General features: G+C 40.6%; 1 protein-coding gene across 1 annotated transcript in view; it reads right to left on the reverse strand.

Annotated features, from left to right (window-relative positions):
- The window catches only part of SYNE1 (spectrin repeat containing nuclear envelope protein 1), a 359,148-nt gene that overhangs the window by 239,575 nt on the left and 92,219 nt on the right, over window positions 1–27,354 (reverse strand). Inside the window, exons 13-29 of the mRNA XM_084890175.1 lie at window positions 26,238–26,375; window positions 24,760–24,924; window positions 19,213–19,325; window positions 18,504–18,672; window positions 13,001–13,097; window positions 11,867–12,069; window positions 9,560–9,724; window positions 8,936–9,088; window positions 7,566–7,709; window positions 6,476–6,649; window positions 5,093–5,251; window positions 4,612–4,776; window positions 4,171–4,305; window positions 3,700–3,858; window positions 3,256–3,464; window positions 2,154–2,262; window positions 234–398 (exon numbers count right to left, since the gene is read on the reverse strand). Coding sequence (XP_084746301.1) covers window positions 234–398; window positions 2,154–2,262; window positions 3,256–3,464; window positions 3,700–3,858; window positions 4,171–4,305; window positions 4,612–4,776; window positions 5,093–5,251; window positions 6,476–6,649; window positions 7,566–7,709; window positions 8,936–9,088; window positions 9,560–9,724; window positions 11,867–12,069; window positions 13,001–13,097; window positions 18,504–18,672; window positions 19,213–19,325; window positions 24,760–24,924; window positions 26,238–26,375 — 2,622 coding nt within the window. The remainder of the gene's footprint in view (window positions 1–233; window positions 399–2,153; window positions 2,263–3,255; window positions 3,465–3,699; window positions 3,859–4,170; window positions 4,306–4,611; window positions 4,777–5,092; window positions 5,252–6,475; window positions 6,650–7,565; window positions 7,710–8,935; window positions 9,089–9,559; window positions 9,725–11,866; window positions 12,070–13,000; window positions 13,098–18,503; window positions 18,673–19,212; window positions 19,326–24,759; window positions 24,925–26,237; window positions 26,376–27,354) is intronic.

Below are 27,354 nucleotides of genomic sequence, written 5' to 3' on the forward strand. Positions count from 1 at the left end.
AGCTATACTAATAGATCATTCACTGGAACTAATATTTGTCTGATAATATATCTGATAATGACATAGACCATACCTCAAACATCCTACTCATCTTTTCCACCAATATTTATATAAATGAGAATCAATCATTCTATTTCAACTAAGATTTCTTTATAAACATGCTTGTTAAACTACAACCCAGAAGAGAAAGAACCTTCCAGATTCCTCGCCCGGAGTGTGAATAAATGATATACCTCTGACAATAATGTTGTGAGAGTCTTGAAGGAACTAGATACTCTCGCCAACTCATCGCCCTGCTTCTGGGCTTCTTTCTCAGAAGAAACTTCAATCAAAACTGGAAGCCTGTATTTCAGCCAGCCGAGAGTCTCGCCTTTTTGGGTAACACCATTTCTTATCTCCTGGAATGAAAGAACACTTTGATGAACAAAATACAATTGTGCATCAGAACTTTCCAGCAAGAAAGGGCTCCACCTACAAAGGTCTATAAGGGGCCAGTGGAGTGCCTGCTCATTTCACTTTGTTCCGATCTTTCACAAAAGGCTACAAGAACGAGAAGGAAGTTTCTCCAATGCCAATGCCTCAGGTGTAAAGTCAGTTCTCTCTAAACCAAAGAGTACCTTTATGATTACATGGTTCCATATTTACAGATTCCCTGGATCCCAACAAGGACCTTTCTAAAAGTACTGTAGAGGAATATCTGATACCAAAATTGGAAATTACAGTATATAATATACTTTGTCATCTGTAAGCTGGTTACAATATATAATATACTTTGTCATTTGTTTTCTGTAAGGTGGAAGGAACATGGTATTTTTCGTAGAAAAGGATAAAAGAATCTTTAAGTTAGTTAGCAGATTTTTTTTATTTTTATTGGAGAGGTCACTTGCTGAATACTATGATAGATAACCTATTTTAACTGCATTAAGTCATATTTTATGCCTTGTTTTTGTTAGCTTTTAGAAATCAGTACCCTAGAGAGTAAGATTCACAAACTGGATCACAACTCTAATCCAGAAAAGTAAGGTTTATTGGCCAAGACAAAGCCAGAAAGACTCGGGCTTCGGCCCTCAGAGGACAGGGGACCCAGGGTGAGGGGTTCAGGCATCTCCTACCCCCCCCTCCCCCGCACCCCTCCCCAGCTCTAGGCAGTGTGAGGGCAGAGTGATTTCCAACCACATGTTTTGTTCCAGAGGTTTTATAGGGCAAATGCACACCAGCCAGAAAAAAGCGATCATTTCATTCTACAAGGAGAATTATTTTTGTACCATAATGGCAACCAGTAGTGATACAAGATGGGGAAAAAAGTGGGTTAGTAGTTGTGAGTACACAAAACACAGAGTTAATGGCACTACTGTAATAGTCACCACCTGTGCGTCTTTACCCATTGAAACAACTGAAAACCTCCTTTTACCCACCCCTGTAGATCCTTCCCTTGGTAGAGCATGATATTATTGAGCACCTCTAGCATATAAGGAAATTATAATTTTAATACATAAAATGAAGCTTAGAGAAAACAGAAAGAAAAAAAAATGTTCTCATTAATGGCAACTATGTGACCTGCAAGGGTTCAAACCACTGAAAGGTAAAGAATATTCACAGTAGCGTGTGTCTGTAATATTTAGAGCCAAGCTAAGAATGAGAGGGTTGCTGTGTACCATACAGAGGAGGCAAGCTGGTTGAGACCTGAGGCTCTGTCATGGCTGGGTATGAGGCTGTCCCTGAGCCACAGGGGCTGTTCCGGTCCAGGCTGAATGTGACATAGAAAGATGCTTAGAGACCTTGCCCAAACCCCTCATTTCCTGCAGCCTGGTCTTGGCTGTATTGTATGAAAAGCCCACAGTGTTCTTGTTCCCCAGGGCGTTCTGCATCCTCTGCTGTGTCACACACCCACACATGCCCTTTTCCCCCAGGGCTCCCCATTAGCGAGAGATGCCTGAAAGGCCCCGCTGAGCGTGACTAAATCTCCAACCAACAACGGTTCCGGAGAAAAACTCCCTGTAGTTCCCACAGTAATGCAAGGGCACTTATTTCTGAGTTAATTTTCAGGAATGTAAATCTTTTATAGAAAGTAAAGAAGACACCAGTTAGATGGTCTGTCACTTGTTTTTTATTAGTGGAAAAGTTCCAGGAATAAACAGTGTCCCAGGACTTACCTCGACCGCCCGCTTCACCTCTCCATGGTTGGCAGCATCTATGGCCTCCTTCTGAATCCCCCTCAGCTGTGCCTCCTTCGCAGCGATCCAAGATGAGAACTCGGAAATTCTGAAACCACACAAGCATTATCTCATTAACAGGAGGACACTTCAGGACAATTAGAATTCTTTTTTATTTTAATATCTAGTTTTTATTGATTTCATAAAGGAAGACAGGGAGAGAGAAAGAAACATCAATGAGGAGAGAGAATCATTCATCAGTTGCCTCCTGCACACCCCACTCTGAGGATGGAGCCCACAACCCGGGCATGTGCCCTGACTGGGAATCAAATCCTGACCTCCCGGTTCATAGGTCGACACTCAACTGCTGAGCCACTACATTTTCTAGTTTGAATTCATTCATGAAAATTATGCACTCAAGGGATTAGCAAATTGATTAACAGGTTTTCTGGAAACGGTTCCTTAAAGAAACATTAATCTCTGGCTGGTGTGGCCACCTCTGTGCCCAGGCACTCGGGGGAAGAGCAGGCGGAGCTCAGCTGAGGAAAGAGCTGTGTCTGTCCCAGCCTTGGTACCTGGGAGCGAGGACAGAGCCTCACATGTCCCCACCAGAGTGAGACATAACCCTGAAGAGTCAGAAGTCCCCCTTCGGGGACATGTGGCAAGCCCAGAGCAAGAGATGAACCAATGCTGCCTCAAGCACATCACACCTGCCCTGGTGGCATGGCTTAGTGATTATGAACCAGGAGGCCAAGGTTCAATCCCCAGTTGGGGGCGTGCAGGAGGCAGCTGATTTCTCTCTTATCTTTAATGTTTCTGTCTCTCTCTTCTTCTCCCTTCCTCTTTGAAATCAGAAAAATGAGAGAGAGGAGAAAGATCACATATAAGTCATTTAAAAATAAAATGCTTCACCTTTTCTGAATGAAGCCTGTCCCTTTTATTGAATGAAGCCTTTTTATATAAGAACACGGGCAATGCCATACAATCTGACTTCCTTCCTTGCATAGGATGGACCATATGTCACTTCTTGTTTCGTAAAAGTCTATGAATTAACACAACTAAAATAGACGATGTCCCTGTCCGGGGACAATGCCAAGGCTACCTGCTGGCGTAGTCCTCCCACTTGTCGGGGTCCTCCACCAGCTGCGTGTAGGTGTTCTCGATGGCAGCTCTGAGCTCCTTGAGCATCGCCTGACAGGTTCCGGGCGTGTCCCTCACTGGGTCCCGGCCCGGGAGCTTCAGACACAGCTCCTCAATGAGCTGCAGCCTTTTCTCGCAGAGATGATGTGGCCCTTTGTCACCGAAGAAGATCTAATGAGCAAGAAACATTTATAGAATCCCAGTGAGAAGCCACCCAAATAGGTTTATCTTTACATACACACACACACACACACACACACACACACACACACAGGAAGATTCCATTTAGACTATCTATGTAAAGAAATTAAGCCATTCAGGGTCTCCAGACCCAACCCAAAGCATCAGTCATGTCCTATAAGTGACCACGTGACTGCGTGACGGCACTCGGGGGTGCGTGACGCACCCGGTGCTCTTTGAGCATCTTCTCACTGCCTTCCTGGGGCACCAGCTTGGTCTCCCGGGCCAGCTCAGCTCTGCATTCCTCCACACAGGCCAAAAATTTATTCTCCTCCACTTTGATCTTCAGATGGAGCAAATGATATGGGGCTTCTCCTTGCAGATCCTGCATTGCACAGAAAGATTTGGAAAAATGGGTTACCGTCACCGACCCTGTCTATTGCCAATTGCAGTGACAAAAGCTCTGTAGGGCCAAGTGACGTCATCAGCACCCTCTGATAACAAATGGCTGTCACTGAAAGAGAGGAATAACAAATTCTACTGTTTTCACCATGCTCCATGCTAGTCCATAGTTCATTGTTTCGAATAGGAAAGGTAGTTTCCCGAATTCCGAAATTTCTCCTCCAGTGGACCCTTACGCACCCCTACTCTTCCCTCCATCCGTGAGGACCCCAGTTCACACCGGGTCCCCGCTCACCTTCCACTGCTTGTGCAGCTTCCTCACCGCCTCCTGCAGGCCCGCCTGCTCCTGCTCCGGCAGGATGTCCGTGAGGTCGTCACAGGCTTTCAGGAAGGCATTGAGCACCCTCTGGTCCAGCTGACCGTAGAACTCCTGCCATGGAGGGGGAGAGGGGGTTTGGGGAGCGTGTGGAATAAAGGGGCACGTTGACCCCAGATAGAGAAGCAGCCACCCCTCTGAGCAAGCCTCAAGCCAGCTGCTGCCCTCGCCAAACCTTCCCAGCAACTGCTCTTGTTTTTGTGAGTGTTTTTTCAGGAATGAGCTATAATCATCTAGAGTTCTGACTCAGAAGCCACCCACATCCAACATGCAACCGCGCTTTATAATTTTTAGAAAAAAAAATATTTGCAGTGGTCAGCTTTGGTAGAATGTTCTGGAAGGCCAGGGGGACGCACTCACGGTGTGTCTCCGCAGGAGTTCCTCTGGGTCCCCCTGCTCCTGCAGGCCCTCCTGCGCCACCCGCAGCACCTTCTCCAGCTCCGCCCGTGACTCCTCGAACTTCTTCATCAGGCGGCTGTTGGTCTCCACGTGTTTCTTCCAGTCTCCAGTCTTCTTGATCATATTCTTGATTTGGGAAAAATAATCACAATGGGATGCTTTCTCGTTATTTAAAGTAGCACTTTTGGAAGGAGTATTGTTTCTTTCAAAACCACTTGGAAGGAATGCATTGCACTACAACAAGAATTATCAACCCTTTTAATATTAATGAAGGCTAATATTAGAGAAATCGGTGAAATGTTGGTTTCCAAACACCAGTGGGTGAGGCATTTAGCAAGAGTGAAAGCATGGCCCATGCTGGCGCTGTGTCCTTACTGCTGCACTGCCTCCTCCATTCCCCTCCCCCCTCCACCTTCACATTGCTAACGGGGCGCGGACTCACCTGGAAGGCCACATGGACGTCGGCAGTCTTTCTCTGCAGCTTCGTCTGATCAAAATGCTTCAGCACGTGGCTCAAGGTCACAAACTTCTGGACACTCTGACTGCCTTTCTCAACGTGTGCCATGGCCTTCTTACAGCTTTCTTGACAAGCCAGCAGCTCCTGGGAGGGAAGGAAACCCACAACAATCAAGTTTGAAAGGGCAAGAAAGAGAAGGAAAGAGAGCAATCATTACAAAAGAATAAGAACAGCATAATGCAGCTTTAGGCTTTTTCACAGCAATAAATAAAACCAAAAGCACAGAGAGGTTACTATTTTTATTTTTTTCAGTATGTTAAGCAATCACTGAAGTCAGGGCTTTTTACATTTTTTTTTTTTTGAGATTTTAAAAAATATTTCAAGCCCATCTTATTAACATTAGGAGAAAGAGAGAGCATCAAACATTGTTATTTGCCTGGTATCTGCTTTCTCCAACCAAATAATTGGCTTATGGTGTACTGAGCAAACAATAATGAGATCAATCTACAGAGCAGGGTATATAGTCTCACTAAATAAAGTTAGCACCATGCACATTATACTCGACTGAGTCAGATGCAGATTTTGTATTATTTGTGTAAATTGCGTAGACTCCTTTTGAATTCTAAGGTTCACAAGCTAACCACCTCATTGATAAAATGCTGGGCCCCAGATCCTAACCACAAATGGCCGCTGACCAGTGGACGTGGGAGGCCTCGCAATGGCCACACATTGGCAGGACAAGAAGGATGCCCTGGCGTCAGTGAGTTCTGCAGGAGACAGCAGGGGATGTGGTCCAGCCCGCCCAAGGCCCACAGTCATGTTTTGACTTGAATCCATTTGCATTTCAGCATCCTCAACGGCTTGGGAAAAATATTTCAAATGGCTAATTTGCATACTAGCTTTGGTAATCTGGATTCAAATATCAAGAGCAGAATTTTGGTTTTGCTTTGGCAAAACAGAATAAGGACACATTTTTGCTTTTTGAAGATTTAGGAGGTAACATTTAGAGAGATATTATTAAATATCATTATTACTTAACATTAAGTATTTTAATTGTGGAAGGATTCTTTGATGCCGATTTATAGCAATTTGGGAATGAAAAAAGTGGCACTATGGCTCAAAATAGGAAATAATCTTTATCCAATATGATGAGACTCATTAGAATGGGGTTTGGCAGTATAATCATGGTCTCTCTATAATTAATAATAATAGTAATAATAATAATAATAATAATAATAATTGCTACTGGTTACAAAGTATGCATTATGTGCTAGCCTGCTTATAGAATATCTATAAAGAAGCACTACCTCAATTTCACTACACATGCTTTAAAAATGACCGTTTCTCCGGAAAGGGACTTTTTCTTACCTGATGTTTTTGTTTAAAAAGAGCACTGGATTGTGCCTCGTGCTCAAGCACTGTTAGAATTTCACTGATTTTCCCAAGTGAGTCATAGAAGAGCGTCATCTGCTTTTCTAATTCCTCCAGCAGCACTGACAGCTGCTGGGACTCGTACAGGAGTGAGGAGTAACGTTCTTTGACCTTCAAAAGCACAGAGACAAAGATTCTGTCAAAAGCCAGTAAGCGCCACCAGCTGAGGGCATGGCCTGGCTCTCAGGAACATTTTCTTCAGTGGTGTGGTCATTTCGTGCTTACAGATTGCCAACGGCATTTGTTTCATGATAGTTCCTATGCGTTGTTCAATTTTCATATATAAGAAATATTTCTATACCAGTGGCACACATATATGCCACAGTTTTCTTGTGAAAACGTCTCTCAATCGTCCAGGCAGAAAATAGCATAAGTACTCTTAGAGGAAAGGCACATCAAATAAATGATCAAAAAGGGGGCATTTTGGAATTCTTTCTCATTTAAATATCTGATCTCATCCACTTCTTTCCTCCTCTTCTATTTCTCCCCCTTTTGTTTAATTATATTTCTTTTAAAAAATATATTTTTATTGATTTTTTACAGAAAGGAAGGGAGAGGGATAGAGAGCTAGAAACATCGATGAGAGAGAAACATCTATCAGCTGCCTCCTGCACGCCCCCTACTGGAGGTGTGCCCGCAACCAATGTACATGCCCTTGACCGGAATCGAACACGGGACCTTTCAGTCCGCAGGCTGATGCTCTATCCACTGAGCTGAACCAGTTTTGGCTTAATCACATTTCATTGGTCCCCTGGCCCCCTGAAGAAGAGTGTTTTTCTATTAAAATACAGCTACCAATGCTTCTAAGTCAACAGAGGTAAGAGCTGGCATCAGACCCAGAGATTCATTTTTAAAACTCATGACAGAGTTACTAGATGACAAAGTTACTAAATCAAAACCACAAAAAAGAAACAAAAGCACGATTCGTTAAATAAGTAAAGGATTTGCCCTCGGTGACAGAGGAGGCAGGGCGCCCAGGAGGCAGTGTGGGTCCCGCGGAGGGTAACTTGCATGGACTATTCCCCACCTTGGCCAGCTGCTCTTTGAGCCCGGACATGGTCGCAAACATTTCCTTGGCTTCTTCTTGGGAGCTCTCTTTGGTAACGAGGTGCACTGTCTTCGTCAGGATCTTATACTGAGCATCCATCACAGGGATCCTCTGCTCAATGTCCTGCAGGAAGCAGGGGACAGCTCAATTAGCACCTGCTACTTCCCTTTAATTTCAGGATTCTGCAGAGGGGCTGGGCAAAAGTCAGTATACTCTAGAGAACATTCTATATTTATACTCATAAACCTTTGGAGATTCCAGCTATTGCTTTCCTTCATTACTAAGATACTATATGTTGATAATATATAGCTAAGTAAAAGCTTTTTGTTAATTTAAAAATATATATATTTTATTGATTTTTTTAGAGAGAGAAAGGGAGAGGGATAGAGAATTAGAAACATCAATGAGAGGAAAATATCAATCAGCTGCCTCCTGCACACCCCCCACCAGGGATGTGTCCGCGACAAGGTACATGCCCTTGACTGGAATGAAACCTGGGACCCTTAAGTCTGCAGGCCAATGCTCTATCCACTGATCAAAACTGGTCAGGGCCTAAGTAAAAGCTTTAAAACAAAAAACTAAACAGAAATTCTTAGGGGACATATGCTGAAGTAATCTTCACACTTTCAACATATGTGCTAATGTAGGATGTAAACAAACGAATGTGAACACTTTGGGGCAATCCCTCTAAGTTTAGGAAATAAATTTATTTTCTTTAAGAAATAACACATTGTCATTGCAGAAAATGTGTTACATAGAGATACATTAGGATAAAAAAAATCTAAGTTAAAGTCCCACAGAGGGATCACCAAAGCCATCAACAGTAATGTGGCTTCCTGGGTGTGTTTACATCCATTTTTAGTTTTTACCAAAAAAAAGGATGGTGCTATTTTTTACTTTTCTCACTTAATAGTGAATTGGAAAAGTTTTTCATGTCATTCAATATCCTTCCATTACTTCATTTTGAGAGCTGTGGGGTATTCAAACCACTTAAACAGCACAATCCGTTTTGTAAGCCGTTACTGCTGGAGATTTCTATGCGAAGGAGCCATCTACAGAGCCATCCTATTTTCCTCTAGTGCTTTATAATTTGGTTGAAGAAAAAATAACCTCCAACTTAAAAAATGATTTTGAAGTTACCTTATGGCCCAAATATGCCTTTTAAAAATTCAAGTACTTTTTTTTTAAAAAAAAAAAATACAATTTAAACATATTTTTGGAGGTACCAATGAAGATACACATATCAAAAGAGATATAGAAGAAGCTTTAAAACAATTTGAGCAGCTTCACTGATCTTGATTTTCCCAGAGACTAGGCTTTTCCCTTTGTGGTCCGGAGAGCCGCCTCACCTCCAGGTCTTTAATTAATAACTTGACATTAATAAAAGAGACTTCCAAGGGTTCAGAAAGCTTCCTGTGGGCCTCAGTTGCGAAGTCAGACAGGGCAGCGACGCAGTCTGTGTATTCCCTCTTCATCCTGTCCACCTCGTCAGCTCGTGCGTACTGTTAAGGAAAGGGGGGTGGACATCAATGACAATTCTGAAACCAGACTGATGCCTGTAACCTTCACCTCCATGTCCTCATGGAATCCTTACATGTAAGGAAGACTCTCAACCTGGCTCTTATGTAGATACACTTGAAGCCCAATGACTAAGAAAGTTAAAAAAAAAAATGAGCTAGCACAGAAGTGAGGACTTATAATTTGAAACATGAATCAAATCGTTCCATATGCATAGGTTCCAGATGGCAGTATAATCATTACTCAAACTCTACATTTCCGTTATGTCCCTCTGTTATTCAGGGGAAAGAATAAAGGACCACGTATAAATATAACGGATCTACACACATCTGGACTCGGCTTTCATATGCCTATGTTATTAGAGACTCACAGAATAGCCTAGTCTAAACAGACTGCTTATGGCAACATGTATCGCACATGCGTGCTTCAGGCATCTATAGATCGGAAAGACATACTTGCTTGACTTCCATGAACAACTCCCGCCAGCGCCCATTGAGAAGTAATAACTGCTGTTTCAGGTCACGGGAAACCATGTCGTCACACGTTTCAATGAGAAAATTGCCGGCATCGTTCATGGCAGAGTGCTGCTGTATCCAGTGAGGCAGATTTCGAAAAAAGTCCTAGACAATAAACAAGGCGTGCTACTGTGAATCATACGCCAAATTTAAAAAAGAATATGATAAGGACCAAACTCAGAGAAATATCTTTGACAATGTGTGCAAATTTTAAGGTAAATCCTAACTCTCAAAATGCAAGATTTTAATAGTTTCAAAAGTATGAACTAGAAATGCTGAGTGTATTTCTATAAAAACATCTACGCCCTCTCTTTCACTGAAGACAAAACAAAATGTGACCATTTCTGTTATTCCTATTTTTCAGGTGAAAAGTTGAAATTTTGTGAGCATAAAGGATACATTGTCTTCTGGTGAGTAAAAGCCAGTGCTAGAGACATAAAAGAGATACTATTGCCCTAGACGGTTTTGCCCAGTGGATAGAACGTCGGCCTTTGGACTGGAGGTTCTGGGTTTGATTCCAGTCAAGGGCATGTACCTAGGTTGCAGGCTTGATCCCTAACCCTGGTTGGGGCACGTGATGGGAGGCAACCAATGATGTCTCTCTCACATCGATGTTTCTCTCTCTGTCTCTCCCCCTCCCTTCCACTCTCTTAAAAATCAATGGAAAAAAATATCATAGGGTGAGAACTAACAAAACCACAACAAAAAAGAGATACGATTGTAGGAAAATATAGATTGGAAAGACATACTTGCTTGACTTCCTCAAAAAAATTGTAAACAAACTTTCCACCTGTTACTTTTGGTTGTAATACCTGCACACAGCAGATCATTAAGATAATTACTAAACAGGGAGCTAAACCATCAAAGGAAATTTTAAAAATTAAATATCTGGGCCAGGAACACTAAATACAGTAACATCTTCCCTCTTCTGTTTAAGGTTATAGCGTTGACAATGAAGCAGTTTCCACCTGATTTCAAGTTAAGCATGTATGTGCCAGTGTATGTACACACACACACACACACACACCCCACAGTGAAAGCAGAAAAAGATAATTGAAAACCCATTTCATAAGCTCTGTGTGGGAGTTCTTCCTCCATAAATATACGAGAACAGTTCTGTTTCTGGCAGTTATGTTTCCTAGGATAAAATTAACACATACGACATCTACTCAGGCACTGAGGTCTAATCAGAAAAGCCACAATCTGTATAGCTATATCGTTTCTGTCACCATCGGCTACACAAGAATATGTAACCTAAATGAAATACGAAATGACAAAACATTTTAAAAATGACACTTCTACTTGTATAACACAACGATAGGTGAACCAATTTTGCATGGTAAGCAGTAATTCTAACACATGTACTATATTTCTTAATGGAGTCTGGCATTTTAACATCTTTTACATGTAAATGGATTTTCCATGGGAAATGTCTGGCTCCCATTAAGAAGTATATACAGGGGTGGGAAAAAGTAGGTTTACATCACCATCCATAATTACCTAAAAGATAAATCCTAAGTAAGGATATGAAAGAATAGCAACAATAAGAAGACAGATACTACAAATAAATAACATAATGATAAAAAAAAATACAAGAACGAACTCTGTTTCACATACTCACAAATATAAACTTACTGTTGCCCACCCCTGTATAGATAGACATCAGTCCACTTCACGTTACTTTTAAATGTAAGTGACATTAAATGTAAGTGACATTGCATATGCACATGGTCACCTGTAAATGGAGGGGGGGAATCACGCCTGCTGAGAATGAGACCCTTGGTGGAGGGTTAATAACATCCCCCAGAAAAAGGATAACCAAAGAGACAAAAAACGCAGCGACCCATCTGTGAACTGTGGCTGCCAACCCGCCCCAGAGCCAGTACTGTGTTTGCATCTTAGATTTGAAAAGCCACAGGGCCTGCCCACTCAAGTCCAGGTCTTGTGAGTACAGCGCCCCCTGCTGCCCACTGGGTTTGCCTCTCCCCCATCAGGTACTGCTCTCGGGAATGCACAAGCAAACACTGAGCTACCAACAGGGAACTGTTCCGACATAACTGATTAAGCGGCACCTTTCTTAGTATAAAACAGTGTACTACCCTGAATGTGTAGCTTTTCAGGCAAAGTCCCTACTTTGTTCCTACAAAAGGAGTAAATGGGGAGCCCTCCCTAGAGAACTATGCTGTTAACAGTCCCTTATTTTTAAATTTGCACCTGCTCATCTTCTCTTATCAAAAGCAACCTCACCTTTTTGGCAAGCTCTGATTGGCTCAGCATCTTTTCCGCATCCTCCAGCCAGGCCTGCAGCCCGGCCACCGTGTCGCCATAGCGATCCCAGTTGGCGATGACCTCCTCCAGCATGCTCCGCACGCTCCGCACCTCCACCGACAGGTTCCTCCACTGGGCCGTGGTCTCGTTCATGAATTTCATCACATTCTCCGCTTCTTCCACTGACACAGATAACACACATTGCAATCTTTATTTTATTACTTTATTATCATTCTCTAATCCTCACATGAGGCTATTCCTCCATTGATTTTTAGAGAGAAGAGAAGAGAGAGTGAAAGAGCAAAATATGTCTTGAGAGAAAGACATGGATGGGTTGCTCCTGCATACGCCCAAGCAGGGTCGGGATCAGGGAGGAGACTGCAACCGAGGTCCCTACCCTAGACTGGAATCAAACCTTGGACCCTTCAGTCTGCAGGCTGACGCTCTATGCACTAAGCCAAAAGCACAATCTTTATTTTACATTTTAAATCTTCCATATCCTTTTTCTAGAGTCCATTACACTGTAAGGTTGATAATATATTGAAAATTCCTAATAAATGGGATGCAATAAGTGACATGTGTGTTTGTTCACATTTTATATGCACTCAAATAGACATATTTGAGTATCAAACACACATGCTATAGTTCATTTTCAGCAAATATGGCAGATGTTTAAAAATTGAAACAAGAATATCTTACAAATTAGGTCTTTACACGAGTTACTTTATAAAATATTCAAGTTAGCCCATTTTTTTTTGCTATTAATCCTCAGAATTGAAAATAGGTTGAAAATTGCAATTTAGAAAATGAATGTTGATTTTGCTCTCCCTTAGAAGATCACTCACAGAGATACAAACACACACACACACACACACACACACACACACATATACACACACACACACACGTATGATGCAGGTTAGGCATTATACAAAGTCAGTGGGGCTGAATTCAATATATGCTCTCCAGGCCAACAGTATGATCATACAAAGATTCCACAAGAGAGAAAAAAAAATGATTTCAGATAGAAATCTGTATTTTTTCATGTAGAAATCTGTAGTTCCTACATTTTCCTGTATTCAACACTGAAACAAATCCCGCTGTGAGTTTTACCTGAACCATCGGCTTTGACATACATCTCCGCTGTCTCTTTCAAGATCTGGTATGTCACCTCATATTGCTCAAAGAACTTGCTGTTTTCTATAAAAGACTAGAAAAGGGGGAACAGTTAGAAGATAAGAAATATTGGCTTAGGTGGAAATAGCAAACCCAACTTTCTTCAGTATGTGAATATGCTACCCACATTTACCAACCTCCTCCTTCCTGAAAATGTCAAATTAATTCAACAGCCATAAATAACTTAATTATTCTGAGAATATAAAGCATTTCCACACTTTGAATTCTAACTCACCCTTAGACTGAGAAAATGTTCTATTTCCTCTCTACCCAAGGGTTTGTTTTTAGATGTTTCTGCAGGGAACCTGAGGCTAACATTTAGAAAGCACTAAATTTAGAAGAACATCATCAAGTGTCCCACTGGGGTATAACAGTGAAATTCTGTTGCTTTTTGAACAATAATTCTGGTGAATGATTGCTCCAAGGAACTTCAGATTATAAATAAATGGCACATAGCACACTTCCCATATAACAAAAAATAAGTACAAAAATGTTCACAAGAATAGAAAAAAGGTTTAATAATATCACATTCTACCCATGATCTCTAATTTCGATTTTCTAATATAAAAATTACAGATAAGGTATGTGCATGCCAGTGTGTAATTTACATACGTAATAGAGTTGCTATCAGCAAATGGATACTTATAAAACTGAGAACACACAACAAACCCTTAGGTAAGTTTTATCACAGTTAAAACAACAAATATGAAATAGCTGCTGTTTCAAAGATTATTCCTACTTCTGCAAAGTAGGAAGCCTATGTAATTATAGGTAACAACATATCAGCAAAAGCTCTTTAAATTCTCTTAATAGTATAATTAGGCCTTATGATTGGAACTCGCTGAGATACTTGATGTCATAGTATAAAATGCAAAATTGGCCTTCAAAAACCTGCTGAAGTCCTCAATAGTAGGCTGATGAATGCTTAACTTGAAGATGCAAAACTATTCAGATAGCAATTGAATAGACATCCTTAGGTTTTATTGATAAACATGTATCATATTTCATCATAACATTTAAAAATTACCTGTATAATACCTGTTTCATATCATTCTATGTGTAAAAGCACTTACTTACATATTAACTGTTCTTCAGGGAAATGGTAAAGCTTGGAATGAGGGATCTTATGATGAATACGGTATTCAATCATTTTAATAGGCTTCATTATTTTTGTGTGAGGATAAAGTAATTCCACACAGTCTGATTGACTCATTATTTAGCCTCATGTGCTATTTCTTTAAGCTCTCCCTGCTCCCCAACTGAAGGAAAAGTAATTTACTGTAATTTACATTTTTAGTAACTTAACCAAGTAAAGCAAGTCATGATTTGATTTTTTTTTTTTAAAGGAAAATTACACCCAATCTTCAAGACACTGTAAGAAATTAAAAAGGTAAATATCTCGGGAAAAGTTTTAAAAATAGTCTTCAGTTTGGGCAAAAACTTCAAGAAGTTAATGGGAAAATTGTTACAAGTGCCAAAGAAATGGGAAATCATGCCTCTACTGGACAGAAAGACTTAATTAGGCTTTTGTTGGAGTAGTTTATAAACAAATTGAAGAAGAGAAAATTTTTTTTCTATTTTTATTTCTAGTCAAAGGGGGGGGGGTAGGTAGAAACGGGAATGTTTTAAGAATATTTTAAATATTGTAGAGTTTTTTTGTGAGGTTTTTAAAATGTATTTTGTTGATTTTTACAGAGAGGAAGGGTGAGGAATGGAGGGTTAGAAACATCGATGAGAGAGAAACATCCATCAACTGCCTCCTGCACACCCCCTAATGGGGATGTGCCCACAATCAAGGTACATGCCCTTGACTGGAATCTTAACTCTTAAACAAAGGTATATATTTTTTTTCCAGATGAGTAAGATTAAATTCTGTTTCTGTTGTTAGTTCTTTTATTCTGTTCTTTAGACTTGGCATATAAGGAAATCATGTGGTATTTGTCTTTCTCTGGCTGACTTAATATTACTTAGCGTACTACTACTTGCTAAATCCATCCATGCTGTTGCAAATGGTAAGAGTTCATTCTTTTTTATGGCCATGTGATATTCCATTGTGTATATGCACCATGACTTTTTATTCACTTATCTATTGTTGGGCACTTGGGTTGCTTCCATATCTTGGTTATTGTAAATATATGCAGAATCTAAAGAATAAAATATAAATTAACAACAAAAAACAAAAACAAACAAAAACCCCAGACTCAATAAAAAGTGATGACTGCTTGAGAGCAAGGTGGTTGGAAGACTGAGTGAAAAAAGTGAAGGGATTAAGAAGTACAAATTGGCCCCGCCAGCATGGCTCAGGGGTTGAACACTGACCTATGAAACAGGAGGTCACGGTTCAACTCCTAGTCAGGGCAGCCTGGGTTGCAAGCTCAATCCCCAATGTGGAACATGCCGAATTTAATTGAAAAATAAAATTTTAAAATATTTAATTGAGAATTCAGACTAAGGCAAAGATAATTATAGAAAATTTAGATCCTGAATATTATTTTGGTTATTAGGTGATGTAACAGCATATGGTTCACTACAGTAAATTGTTTTATTTAGAAAACAAGGAAAAGGTCATATTTAAGAACCTGATTTATAATTTTACTTGAAAGTCTTTATACTCTTTGAAATAATCTGTTTTAAAGAGAGTAATTTTCCTCCAAACTCCAAGAGAATAAGAGAGTGTCTGTGGGTGTGAGGTAGAAGTAAAACAGTATGTGTCATTCTTTGTTCCTTAGAAAATTCCTATTATTATTAATAATAAACTAGAGGCACGGTGCATGGATTTGTGCACAGTTGGGGTCCCTGGGCCTGGCATGTGCCCTCTTGCAATCCGGGATCCCTCAGGGGATGTCAGACTGCCGATTTTGGCCCGATCCCCAGAGGCCAGGCTGAGGGACCCCACGGGTGCACAAATCCATGCATCGGATTTCTACTATGCATATAAGATCTCTACTATGCATAGGAGATCCTCTCTCCCCTCCCCACTTCCCTTTGAGATTCATCAGTCTGTTCCATGTTTCCATGCCTGTGTTGAGTGTCTGCCCCCTGTTGGTCAGTGCATGTCATAGCTACTGGTTGAATGGTCGCTTAGGCTTTTGTATATATAGATTTGGGGAAAAGTGAATCTTCTAGAATCAAGCAATTTATAAGGTGACATGTGCAGTGAGGAGCTGAGCATGATTCAACACCTTTCTGCGTGACTGGTGGCCAAAGTTCCGTAAGGCCCCCCATCTGACCTCGCCCTGCCCGAAACCCATGTTGCCTGTGACAGAAATAGTAGGAACTACTGGTTACCGTATGAAAGTGGGAAACATTGTCAATAGGGACCAATAGTAAATGGAACTAATATTTATGTGAGTTACAATTCTTTAGTTCTTTCAGCTACAAGAGATTATTTTAACGATTTGGTCTATTAAAGTTAAAAACCCCAATTTTGTTAGTAAAGTTTACTGCTTAAGCACAAGGGCTTTTGAGTCGGAAAGAGGTGGATTCAAATCCTGACTCCGCTCTTTGCCAACTGTGCCATTGGAGCATGTGCCTTCAGCATTCCGTCTTTGTTTCCTCTGTGAGACAATACGAAAACCCTTGGCATGTGACAAATATTCAATCTTCCAAAGTTATTAAAACTGTTGAAAAATACCTAAAACCCTTTTTGGAAAATAGTATGCGTGATAAATAGATCTTATTCACAGGGCATAAGAATATTAGGACATGTTCATTGAAACCTGCGGTGTTGATAGAGTAACTAGCAATTTTACAAATGACTTGGACTTAGGAAGCAGTTTAAAATGAGCTTTCTGGTGAACTTCATGGACCTGCAGAAAATACTGACTATTTTTCCTCCCATCATTGGCAACAACTCTCCACTCACAAACCTTTTACTTGAGGAAGTCAAAGAGAATTACTAGCATCACTGTGTTGAACATTAACCTGGTACAACACTCCTACTAGGCATTTCAATCTGACTGGTCGTCCTTAAATAGCTAGAAAAAGATTAATTCTGAATAATTACCTACCAAGTTCAGAGTGTATCATTTATATGACTAAACCTGAATACATAAATGCATATCTGTATTTAATATTTAAAAGTTTGATGTAAGTACTTGTTAAAAATATAGATTTTTTTATTGCTTTTCAAAATAATTAAAAATGGCCGAAACCGGTTTGGCTCAGTGGTAGAGCATCAGTCTGCGGACTGAAAGGTCCCGGGTTCGATTCCGGTCAAAGGCATGTATCGGTAGGGGGTGTGCAAGAGGCAGCTGGTTGATGTTTCTCTCTCATTGACGTTTCTAACTCTCTATCTCTCTCCCTTCCTCTATGTAAAAAATCAATAAAATATAAAAAAAATTAAAAATGAATGAGGAAACATACAACAGAGTTCACATTTTTTGACAATTATTTCTGAGACAATAAATTAAACCAAAAGAAATATTTTACTACAAACCTGTTAAACCTTCCCCTTCCTAAATGCATGCTGTTCCATTATCACTTAGAAAATGAAATTAAAATGTAGCAAAATATTTTATGGTTCTAGGATGCTTCTTCAATGAAGACATGGTTTCAACAAGTATCAATCATACCAGTTACAAAGTTATCTGTGACTGTCAGGGAAAATATGGGCCTATATTTTGGATTTATTAATTTATTATTTAGAATCTGTTATTAAACATCAATTGAACAAGACAGAACTGAGATGTCTAACATTCATTTTGTGAGAAAACTTGAATTTTTAATAAATGGGGGGGGGGGGGTGTTTACCTAAGAGAAATAAGCTGCCTTTGATAATTATAATTCTCTAATTACATGTAAATAGAAACTCCTAGTTATAGAAAATCCTAATTCCTTCATTAATACAATGCTACTATTCTATATAAATAAACTAAAATATGAATAATCTTTATTGAAAACCCAAAATATGAGATAATCTTTAAAAATTATATTGGCACAGAGATTTACAAATTTTTACTTTTCCTGTGTGCACACAAGAAGCAAGTGGTCAGGGAATAGCCATTAAAAAAAGACATGCTCTCCTAATCTAAAAAAAAAAAAAAAAAAAAAAAAATAGTTTACAACAACTGAGAATTGTTCTCCAAGATTGGGTTTTAGAAAACAAGAAGATAACCTTTAAGTATTTTTCACTCAGTTTCAATGGTGAGCTCACAGTCAAAGCCATGGGTATACAATGCAAAAACTTCTCTTTTTTAAGCAATAAGTCAGTCACAGTGGTTCAATGTGGTTAATGCAGCAAAATCTTTTCTATTTCCAAAGAATATAGGTGTGTATTTCAGTTTGCAATGAATAGCTCACAAACTTCTATGGACCCCCTTTGACACCCTGGAACCCTTCCCATTTCAATCCAAGACTAAGTTATCAGATGCACAGGCAGGTGTTCAATGCCACATCCCTGGTCCTCCGATTCCTCTGCCCCAGCCCCAGGGACACTCACAATGTAGTTCTGCAGCAGCAGCTCCACGGAGTCTCTCCTCCCATATTTGATGATCCAAGACTTCAGCTTCGACTCTGCAAGAACCAGCAGTGAGAGCAGACGGTACTTTAATTCTAGAAATTCCATTTTCATTAAGTGCAGTTCTGATGTGGAGGAAACAAAATGAAACCTAGAAATAAAACAAGGAGAATTCATAGGATGTAGCTAAGTAACAGAGCGGGGCTTACTTAACCTGTCACAGTCCTGGTGGAATCTAACGCAGGCACTGGGTCCTCTACACTCTGGCTGATCGATCACTATCTGGAGATCAGATTCCTTTTCTGGCTCTGGGTGTAAAGGCGAATCGGGATTGCGGGAAGACTTTGATACAGCTCTTTCCCCTGCCAACATCTCTCATCTATTTCTTTTGTGCACTGTTCTTGCAATATTACATAATGTTCCTCACAGCCCTGAATAAAAATACAGCCTCTGAAGAAACCGGTTCTGTGATTTCCAGGCTCTGCACACAAGCAGGTTAACTCTTTCATTAATAATGTGTTTAGCATGCTGGCATTCCTTAAGCATATGTTATGGGAGCCCCATTTTACTCTACCAAATATAAGCATTTCTGTCAAAAAGAAAATGCAAATGCATAAAAAGAAGGAAAGCAATGGAAAAAGCATTCATTCAGTGAGCATTTTAAAAAGAGGCTTCACCTCAGACCTCTTACCTCTCGGCCATGTCCTCTAACTGGTCCGGTGGCACAGGGATCCCGTTGACCGACCTGGTCCGGTAGATTTCACGGAAGGCCCGATTGTGGGCATCTGTGTTTTGAAGCAGATCCTACGAGGCGATGTTTGAAAAAAATAATTTAAAAAATGAGGCAACATGTTCACAGGAGCCTGAGAAGCATCCTTTGCAGCCTGCACGGATGAGTCAACGTGCTCGCCAGTTTGATGCTGTTGCCACATCCACATGCGGCTCAGCGCCTGTCACCGGCTTTTCCCTCGCACAGGAGCCCGTGCTGGTCTGCAAGGCCCCGGCGAGAGCTGCGGCTAACGATCATGGCATCTTTCAAACACACATGCCACTCTCACAGCAATGCAGTCACACGTTTTAAAGGTACATGATCCAAGGGAAAATGACATGATTCCCCCACACAGTGATTTGCTGGTGTTTTTCTCCTCCCTGGAATTTTAGGGATGCTGGTTTTTAAAAGCTGAAAACGAAGCACAACTAATTTAACCCTTTCATGGCAAAAAATATTAGACTCTGTAGTTTTTCTTTTTCTGTTGAATGCATGCAAGCTGTCACAAAGTGATGTTTGCTTGCCATCTGAAGTAAGTCGACTACATTACAATATTTTATGAAAATACCCTTATGGTTGGAAGATTTCAAATAAGCACAGGGCGTTTCTTGTGGATATCCCATGTTAAGTGTATAAGTATTCCTTGAGACTGTATAGAACTCCATAATTTGAATAACTTATTTAGATTAATTTGAATCTCCCTTGATTTGTTTTTCTGAGGTTTTCACTGTCAGCAGGCCTATTCACATAAAGATTTACCTGAATTTCACAATTCCTAGCCAACTGCAAAGAAAGACGGAGGTGAACAACTTCATGCCATATTTTGTTTATGCCACAGTTCATTTCTCAATAGCAGAATAAATACTCAACTGCTCGTCACTCTCTGAGAGTAAGACACATTAGTCCGCCAGAGTGAGAGGTTTAAGTGACTATTGTTTCTCCCACACCAGGATTCAGTGGATTACCTGGAGAACATAGAAGCCAATAAGAACCTCAAGCCGTAGGAGAAACACTTGATGGGAGGGGAAAGTGGAAGGCTCTCATACTCTAAATTAAAATGTTTGAAGTCATATGCATTTGTTGACATCGGTGACATTAATTTGGGGGCAGGATATTAATGTTTACATTGTAGAAAAAGCCCGGGGCAAACTATTCTATCCTCACATACGTGGCTGTATTTACGTTTTAACCTGCTTTGAGTCTGCAGGTGACTGCACAGATACTCACAAATCTCTTTTGCCCAGAAAGAGGGCAGTTCGTGCGGCCACGCTGGTCCGAGGACAGAGGACAGTCCTCGAGCAGCTGTTGCTGTATTTCAGTCACTCTCCACCTTCTTTCTATGATCCAGACAATTTCTATGTCAAATCTGTTTTATCATTTCTCCATCTTAATTGGTGAGAATTCCACTTTCCAGTTACTCAGTCCCCAAATCAGTGTCATGTCTGACTCCCCTTCCTTCATAATCAACATCTAATGCTGAAAATTTTCTTTGCTCTGACTAAAATTTTATCCAGAATCTGACCATTTCTCACCATCTCTACAATGACTATCCTGTTCTGGTGTCTCTATTTAGATTATTGAAACTGGTTCATTGGCTCCTACCTTTTCTCCCTAACCCCATCTATTCTCACACAGCTGCCAGGATGATACCACTAAAAAAAATGATAATAATTGCCCTGGCTGGTGTGGCTCAGTTGGTTGGGCATCATCCTGTCTACCATGAGCTTGCTGGTTCAATAGATAATTGATGTTATGCTCTCACATAGATGTTTCTTTCTTTCTCTCCATTCCATTCCACTCTAAAAATAAATAAACTATTAAAATATTTTTTAAAGTGATAATATTTCTCTGGTAAGAAAGTGGATGGGTTAAGATGGTTGGGATATGACAGAGAAAACCAACAATGCCAAAAGTGTAAGTAAGGAGCGCGAGAGGTGCAAAGAAACAATATGGAGCAAACATAGGGGCTTAACTGTAGGCACAGAAAGGATTACCAAAAAATAGAATAGAAAATTGTGAACAATTTTCTGATAATAATGACCTAGGGGAACTGTCCCCTGGAGACGAGCAGGGAGGGTAGGATCTAGTGCATGTGGGGCGGGTGGGCCTTCCCTCGGAGCAGATGATCCATCCATAGTAACAGAAGTGAAGAGGGAGATTCAAGCACAGATGCACGTAGGTGGGATGCTGTGGTCGCAGGAGCTTGCGGAAATTCTTTTTTGATTGCTTCTATTTTCCCAGAGAAAGAGGAAGCCCTGTTAGCAGCTAAAAGTAAGGATGGGGGAGGAGGTGTGGAGGGTTTGAGGAGACAAGGTATGAAATAGTTGTACCAGGAATGGAGAGAGAATGGAGTCGGGAAATGCCTTTGGAGTGCCAGGCTCCCATCTGGGTTAGTCATCACTCCGGGGGTGTGATTTTCTCAGCCACAGTCAGCTGCCTCTGTGTGGGCAGGATCTAGGCAGAGCGTGGGCTTTCACCAGGGCTGTGCTTTAACCAGGAGAGCAGGACAAAGTGAGACCTGGGTGAGGTGGGCAGTGTGTGTACAAAGGGGTGATTTGAATGACTGAGAACGGAATTTAAGCAGGGTCCCAAGGGACCTAATTGATGGCCTGGGGAGGATGCGGACAGTAAGATGGCAGTAGGAAAGAGCACAGAGGAACGGAGACTTGGGATTGGGGTGACTTTGCAAGGACATGAGATGCCTGAGAAAGAGATTGTGAAGGGGTTTCAGTTACTGGTGATGACAAGTTAGACTGTCTATGCAGGGAATAGCTAGATTAGGGTGCAGGATGGGATTGAGAGAGACAAGGATAGGATATTGGAAGATCACCTACAGGTTGCTGAAGTTATTTAAAAAAATGGCTTGTGTTACCATCCAGGGAATAAAATCTTCAGGAAAGGAAGCAAAGTGATCTAGGTAGGGTCAGTATCTGTAGTGAGGATGGTTAGAATCTGATGACTAGTCTCATGATTCTTTGTGACTGAAAACCTTTGTCAAGGCAATGTTATTAATGAAAACTACTTAGATTCAATCACTCTACATATATTATAATATGCAATAGTTTTATGGGTACATTTTGAGCTTAATACTTAAAAAACCTGGATCATCAGCTATGTGACCTTAGACAAGACACATAACCTTTCTCTGCCTAAAGTTTACTTACCTGCAAAATGAAAATAATAACACCTATTTTATAATCCCAAGGTCAAGTGCTTAGCAAAGTTAAGTACTTAGAACTGAAATATGGCTAAATTCTCAAGGGTATAATTAGCTATGATTATTGTTGTTAGCTTTCTAGATAACTAAGCATTAGGGCATCTGAAAAACAGAAAATATTATAGAGGTATACCTTGTTTTCCAGAATAAACATATTTCTACATACATATAAGTAAACATGTTTCTACATACATATAAGTATACATACAAATAAAAAAACATTGGTCAATACATAAAATGAACTCTTGAAAAAATATATTTATCTAAATTCAATTTCAAAGACTGCCTATATATTGAGTAATGAAAGACTGTCATGTGTTATATTAAAAATATGATGAATGCATAAAATCAAGAATTCTATATCTTAAGGTCATATTTAAGTTTTCATGGTATGAGCCATAATTACTTTGGGACTTGGATGCAAAGATAATAATCTCAAACATTCTTGCTGACATATTGATGAGTCTTAGAATTGTGCTTTTCTCAATTTTCTACACTTTCAAGTGAGCCCAAAGTAGCAGAGCAGAGTACTGATACCAAATTGATGAGCCAATTTTTCTCCTTTTGAGAAAAGTCTATTAATTTTAGTTATCCTAGCCATGATTCATATTTCTCACATCACCAAAGCTTAGCTAATTATAGGCACCTAATAAGTATATTTTGAATGAATGAAAGTTTACCTTATAATTGACAATTACATTGCTTTATGACTCTATGACTTCAAATACCTATAATATGCCCAGATCTAGCAAGAGTTCTTACCTCAGTAAAAAAATCATTCTGGAAACTTGCCTTGAACTTCATCTTACCCCCTACCTGTCTCTGCTTGCTTCCTATTGTCTTCTCATCCCATTCCCTATCTTGCAGTCTAGTCCTGTCTGGTTTTCAGTCTCAGATAACCATCGTCTCTGATTCCTACCCTTCTCCTCCCCACTCCAGTTCACTTCTGGTTTTCATGGTTGTTTACTGCTCTTTGGCAAGAGAGGTGCTTCCGGCTGCACACTTAGTGGCTGGCACAGGGAGCCAGAGAGTCAGGAAGAACCTCAAATTGTATAATCACTGACAGCATGCATCCAATTGAAACCCATACCCCACCAGGGGTAGATGCTGCCTAGAGCAGTGGTTGGCAAACTGTGGCCCGTGAGCCACATGCGGCTCTTTGGCCCCTTAAGTGTGGCTCTTCCACAAAACACCACATGTGACCATGCACGCACAGTGTAATTGAGACTTCGTGGCCCATGTGCAGAAGTCGGTTTTTGGCTCTCAAAAGAAATTTCAATTGTTGTACTGTTGATATTTGACTCTGTTGACTAATGAGTTTGCCGACCACTGGCCTAGAGTATACTCTGAAGTAAGATTTCTGCTGAATCTCTCATGCTAATAAACAGCATGGTGAATATTGTAGGGCAATTTCTCATTGGTGGAGCATTTAGATTAGATATGTCTTAAATGAACCACAGACACATGCTGTTTCTCAAACCTCTGGATTGGAGGCACCTTAACCAGTCTCCCTGGTGCATATTGGCTGAACTGGCACATTGTTATGCGTTCTACATTTACTGATGAAACCCTATGTGACTCCTTTTGTATGAAATATTCACGTTGGTTAAGCATTGTTTTAATTGTTACAGGATTTACATGAAAACAATTTTGGAATTGTCTTTAGGGTGAACTGCTAATTGTTCAAGTGGTGTGATTATTGTGACATGGCTTTAGCATTCCCCCCCCCCTTTTTTTTTTTTTTTTAATATACTGGGAATCTCAGCATGGACATGGCCCAGGCTTTTCTGGAAGCCAAAATCCAGTGAATAACAGTCTAACGAGGTGGGGAAACAACCACCAGCCTGCCTCCACCTGAATGCAATGATGTGGAACTCGGCGGGTCTCAGTGGAGACTGACCCCATCAATGGGCCGCTCCCAACATGCATGGCCCAATCCTTTATTCAATCCCGCTTGTTCCACAGTAAGCTTCCATTTGGCACTAATGTCATTTTTTTGGTGGATTTTGTTGTCGTTATGTGACATCTACAAAATCATGTCCTCTATAAAAACAATAACTAAATATTTGTGTTCCGGGTTATTTCTAAGACTTTGAATTCTAGAAAAGTCACCAAGCCTCAGAGCTGTATACACAGTGTGAGATCTCTAAGTCAGTGGGAATGGGTGCCTGGGAAGCTCGGTCAGTGTGAGTCCTAAATAGGCCACATCTCCCCACCACATAATGCCGGGAGGTCTCCTGATCAGAGTTTACCTTGTGCTGTTCACGCTTCCGCTGTATTGTGTTGGCGGTTTCCTCGTGGACCTGCTGAATGGTTATTTCCTCCCGCAGGGCCATCTCTGCCCTGTATAACCAGGCACCAATAGTGCCCAGAGGTGCAGGGAGAGACTTATCCAGCTGTATATGCCAATCAAAGAGCTGAAATGCAAAAGAAGAAAGACCGGATTATCTCTAAAACAGAGGCAATTCCTAAAGTTCCCCCAAGTGGTTTCAAAGCCTACATAAAGCTTTACATTAATCATTTCAGGTTAATTTAATAAATACCAAGTAAGACATGATCTGTGTTCAAGCTGATGCTTTGAGGATGGGGAGGAAATGGCAGTACAAGGCCTGGGATGCAGACATGCTCAGGGAGGCAGGAGTTTATGCACCAGCTCAGAACCCACATGCCGGAAATCAGAAAAACCAGGGCCATCTAGACATCTCTGGAGTCAGACAAATGTTCAGGATTCTTTTTATCCTAAATAATAAAAGGCTAATCTGCAAATCAACAGAAGTGTGGAAAGACCAATCGCTATGATGTGCACTGACCACCAGGGGGCAGATGCTCAACACGGGAGCTGCCCCCTGGTGGTCAGTGCACTTCTTAGGGGGAGTGCTGCTCAGCTGGTTCATGGCTGGTGAGCACAGCAGCCAGGCGGGCAGTAAGGAGAGAGGGGTCCCAGACTGCAAGAGGGCACAGGCTAGGCTCAGGGACCCCCGCCCCCACCCAGTGCACAAATGTCGTGCACCAAACCTCTAGTAATTATATAATTCTTAACCATGTCTGCATGTTTTCCACTTTATTCAATTCTCAAATACCATTTTCCAGCTTGATGGAATGCCAGGTAGAATAGGGTAAGGTACTTAGAAACTAAGCCAGTATTTGATGAAATTTATGGAAAAAAATAAATTATAGAAATAAAAGAAAATAGGGATACTCAAGGCAAATAGCCCCATTAGTGACAGAAATGTCACAGGCTTTGAAATGTTGGTCTTTGAGTTTGCAAAGTATTAATATTAAAGTTCCTGAGCAATTTTCCTTCGGGTTCATGAAAGACCAGGTGAGAAGATATGTTAAATTAAAGAATATAAAAATGAATGTGAATATGGGGAGTTTATTAACTACTGATGAAACATGATTATGGAAAATGGAGATGTTGTGAAGGCTCTCGTGCTAAACAGCCCAGAGTTAATTTGTGTAAAGTGAGACGTAACCACATGGTCTTCCAGGATTGCAGTCTGTCACGTGGTCAGTGGTGACAGCCCATTGTAGGGCAGGCGAGGCAGGAAAGGTGTTACTTTAGCACGTCCATAAGCTTAAAGGACAAAGATTCTCCCGCAGGAAAGCTTTTCCTACCTCAGGCAGAGGCAGGGGACCTGATGCAACATCACCGTGCAGAAAAGGATGATGGAAAATGTTCTTGACTAAACTACGTGAGCCCCATGAAGTCAATCATGGGGGAGCTTACCCTGGAGGACACTCGATCCCAGGACTGTTTCACCAGTGCTTGGTCAAGTGACAATTTCCCGTCTCTCTGTAAGGGTTGTATTAGATGTTCAATCTGTTTCCTTTTCATTTCATATTGGACCCTGAAGTGCTTGAATGACTAGAAAGAGGAAAAACAGCAACAACATGGCAACGAGTCAAGAAAAACAAAGGAAACTACGTTTCCTAAATAATAGTCTTTTATATTTGGATAACACTCCATATATGTTGTTGATAATAACAATAACAGACGTGCTAAGAATAGCAGCTGCCATTCATCATGCCTGACCATGAGCCAGGCCCCAGGCTAAGTATTTTCTACACATTTTATAGTAAATTATACATCCTAAAAGGTGACTCCATGTTCACATGTGAATTGAAAGTACCACTAACATGTGCAGTTAGGTTAAAGAGCATGAGGTTAGCCCTACAGAATGTCACAGATAACAAAAACATCTAAAATAATGTCTAAATCTCAGAGCGAACACACATGTAAATCTACATGAAGAACACTGGGGGGAGATGGTGCATCAATATTTTACCACAGGTATCTCCTAGTCCTCTAACCTAATGTAATAAAAAATTATCAAAACATAAAATTGATCTTCAATTGTATTCCACAAAACTCTGTGCATGGAAAAACTGGGAAATACACTTTTACTTGAAAATGGAAACAGATAGAAAATGTTGATGGCATATAAACCCACAAACAATCTGTTCAGATTTCAGATGATCTCTGACCCAATTTCACAAAACCGGTGATCTTTGGCCCAGAGGTGTGTTTCTGTTCTGTGCTTTTCTAAGCCCTTGGTTCCGATTTATAAGGTAGCACCTGTGCAACAAGTACTTTCACAACCTGAATTAATTTATGACAATTTATGCTAAAACTACAACTCACTAAGGGACCAAATAAGGACATTCATTCCATCCTTGCATTTCTATTCTCAATTTACAGGTTTAATCATTTTTTAAATGGAGCTCATCCCAGAAAATTTTACGTTTTGGGGGAAAATATTACATTGAATTTCAAAGCAAAAAAGGCATATCCCACACATTGTCCACTTTGCCTAGTTTATCAAATATCATATGGATGGCATCAT

The sequence above is a fragment of the Pipistrellus hanaki genome (genome assembly GCF_964339955.1).
Source record: "Pipistrellus hanaki genome assembly, chromosome: 7".
Classification (NCBI taxonomy): domain Eukaryota; kingdom Metazoa; phylum Chordata; class Mammalia; order Chiroptera; family Vespertilionidae; genus Pipistrellus; species Pipistrellus hanaki.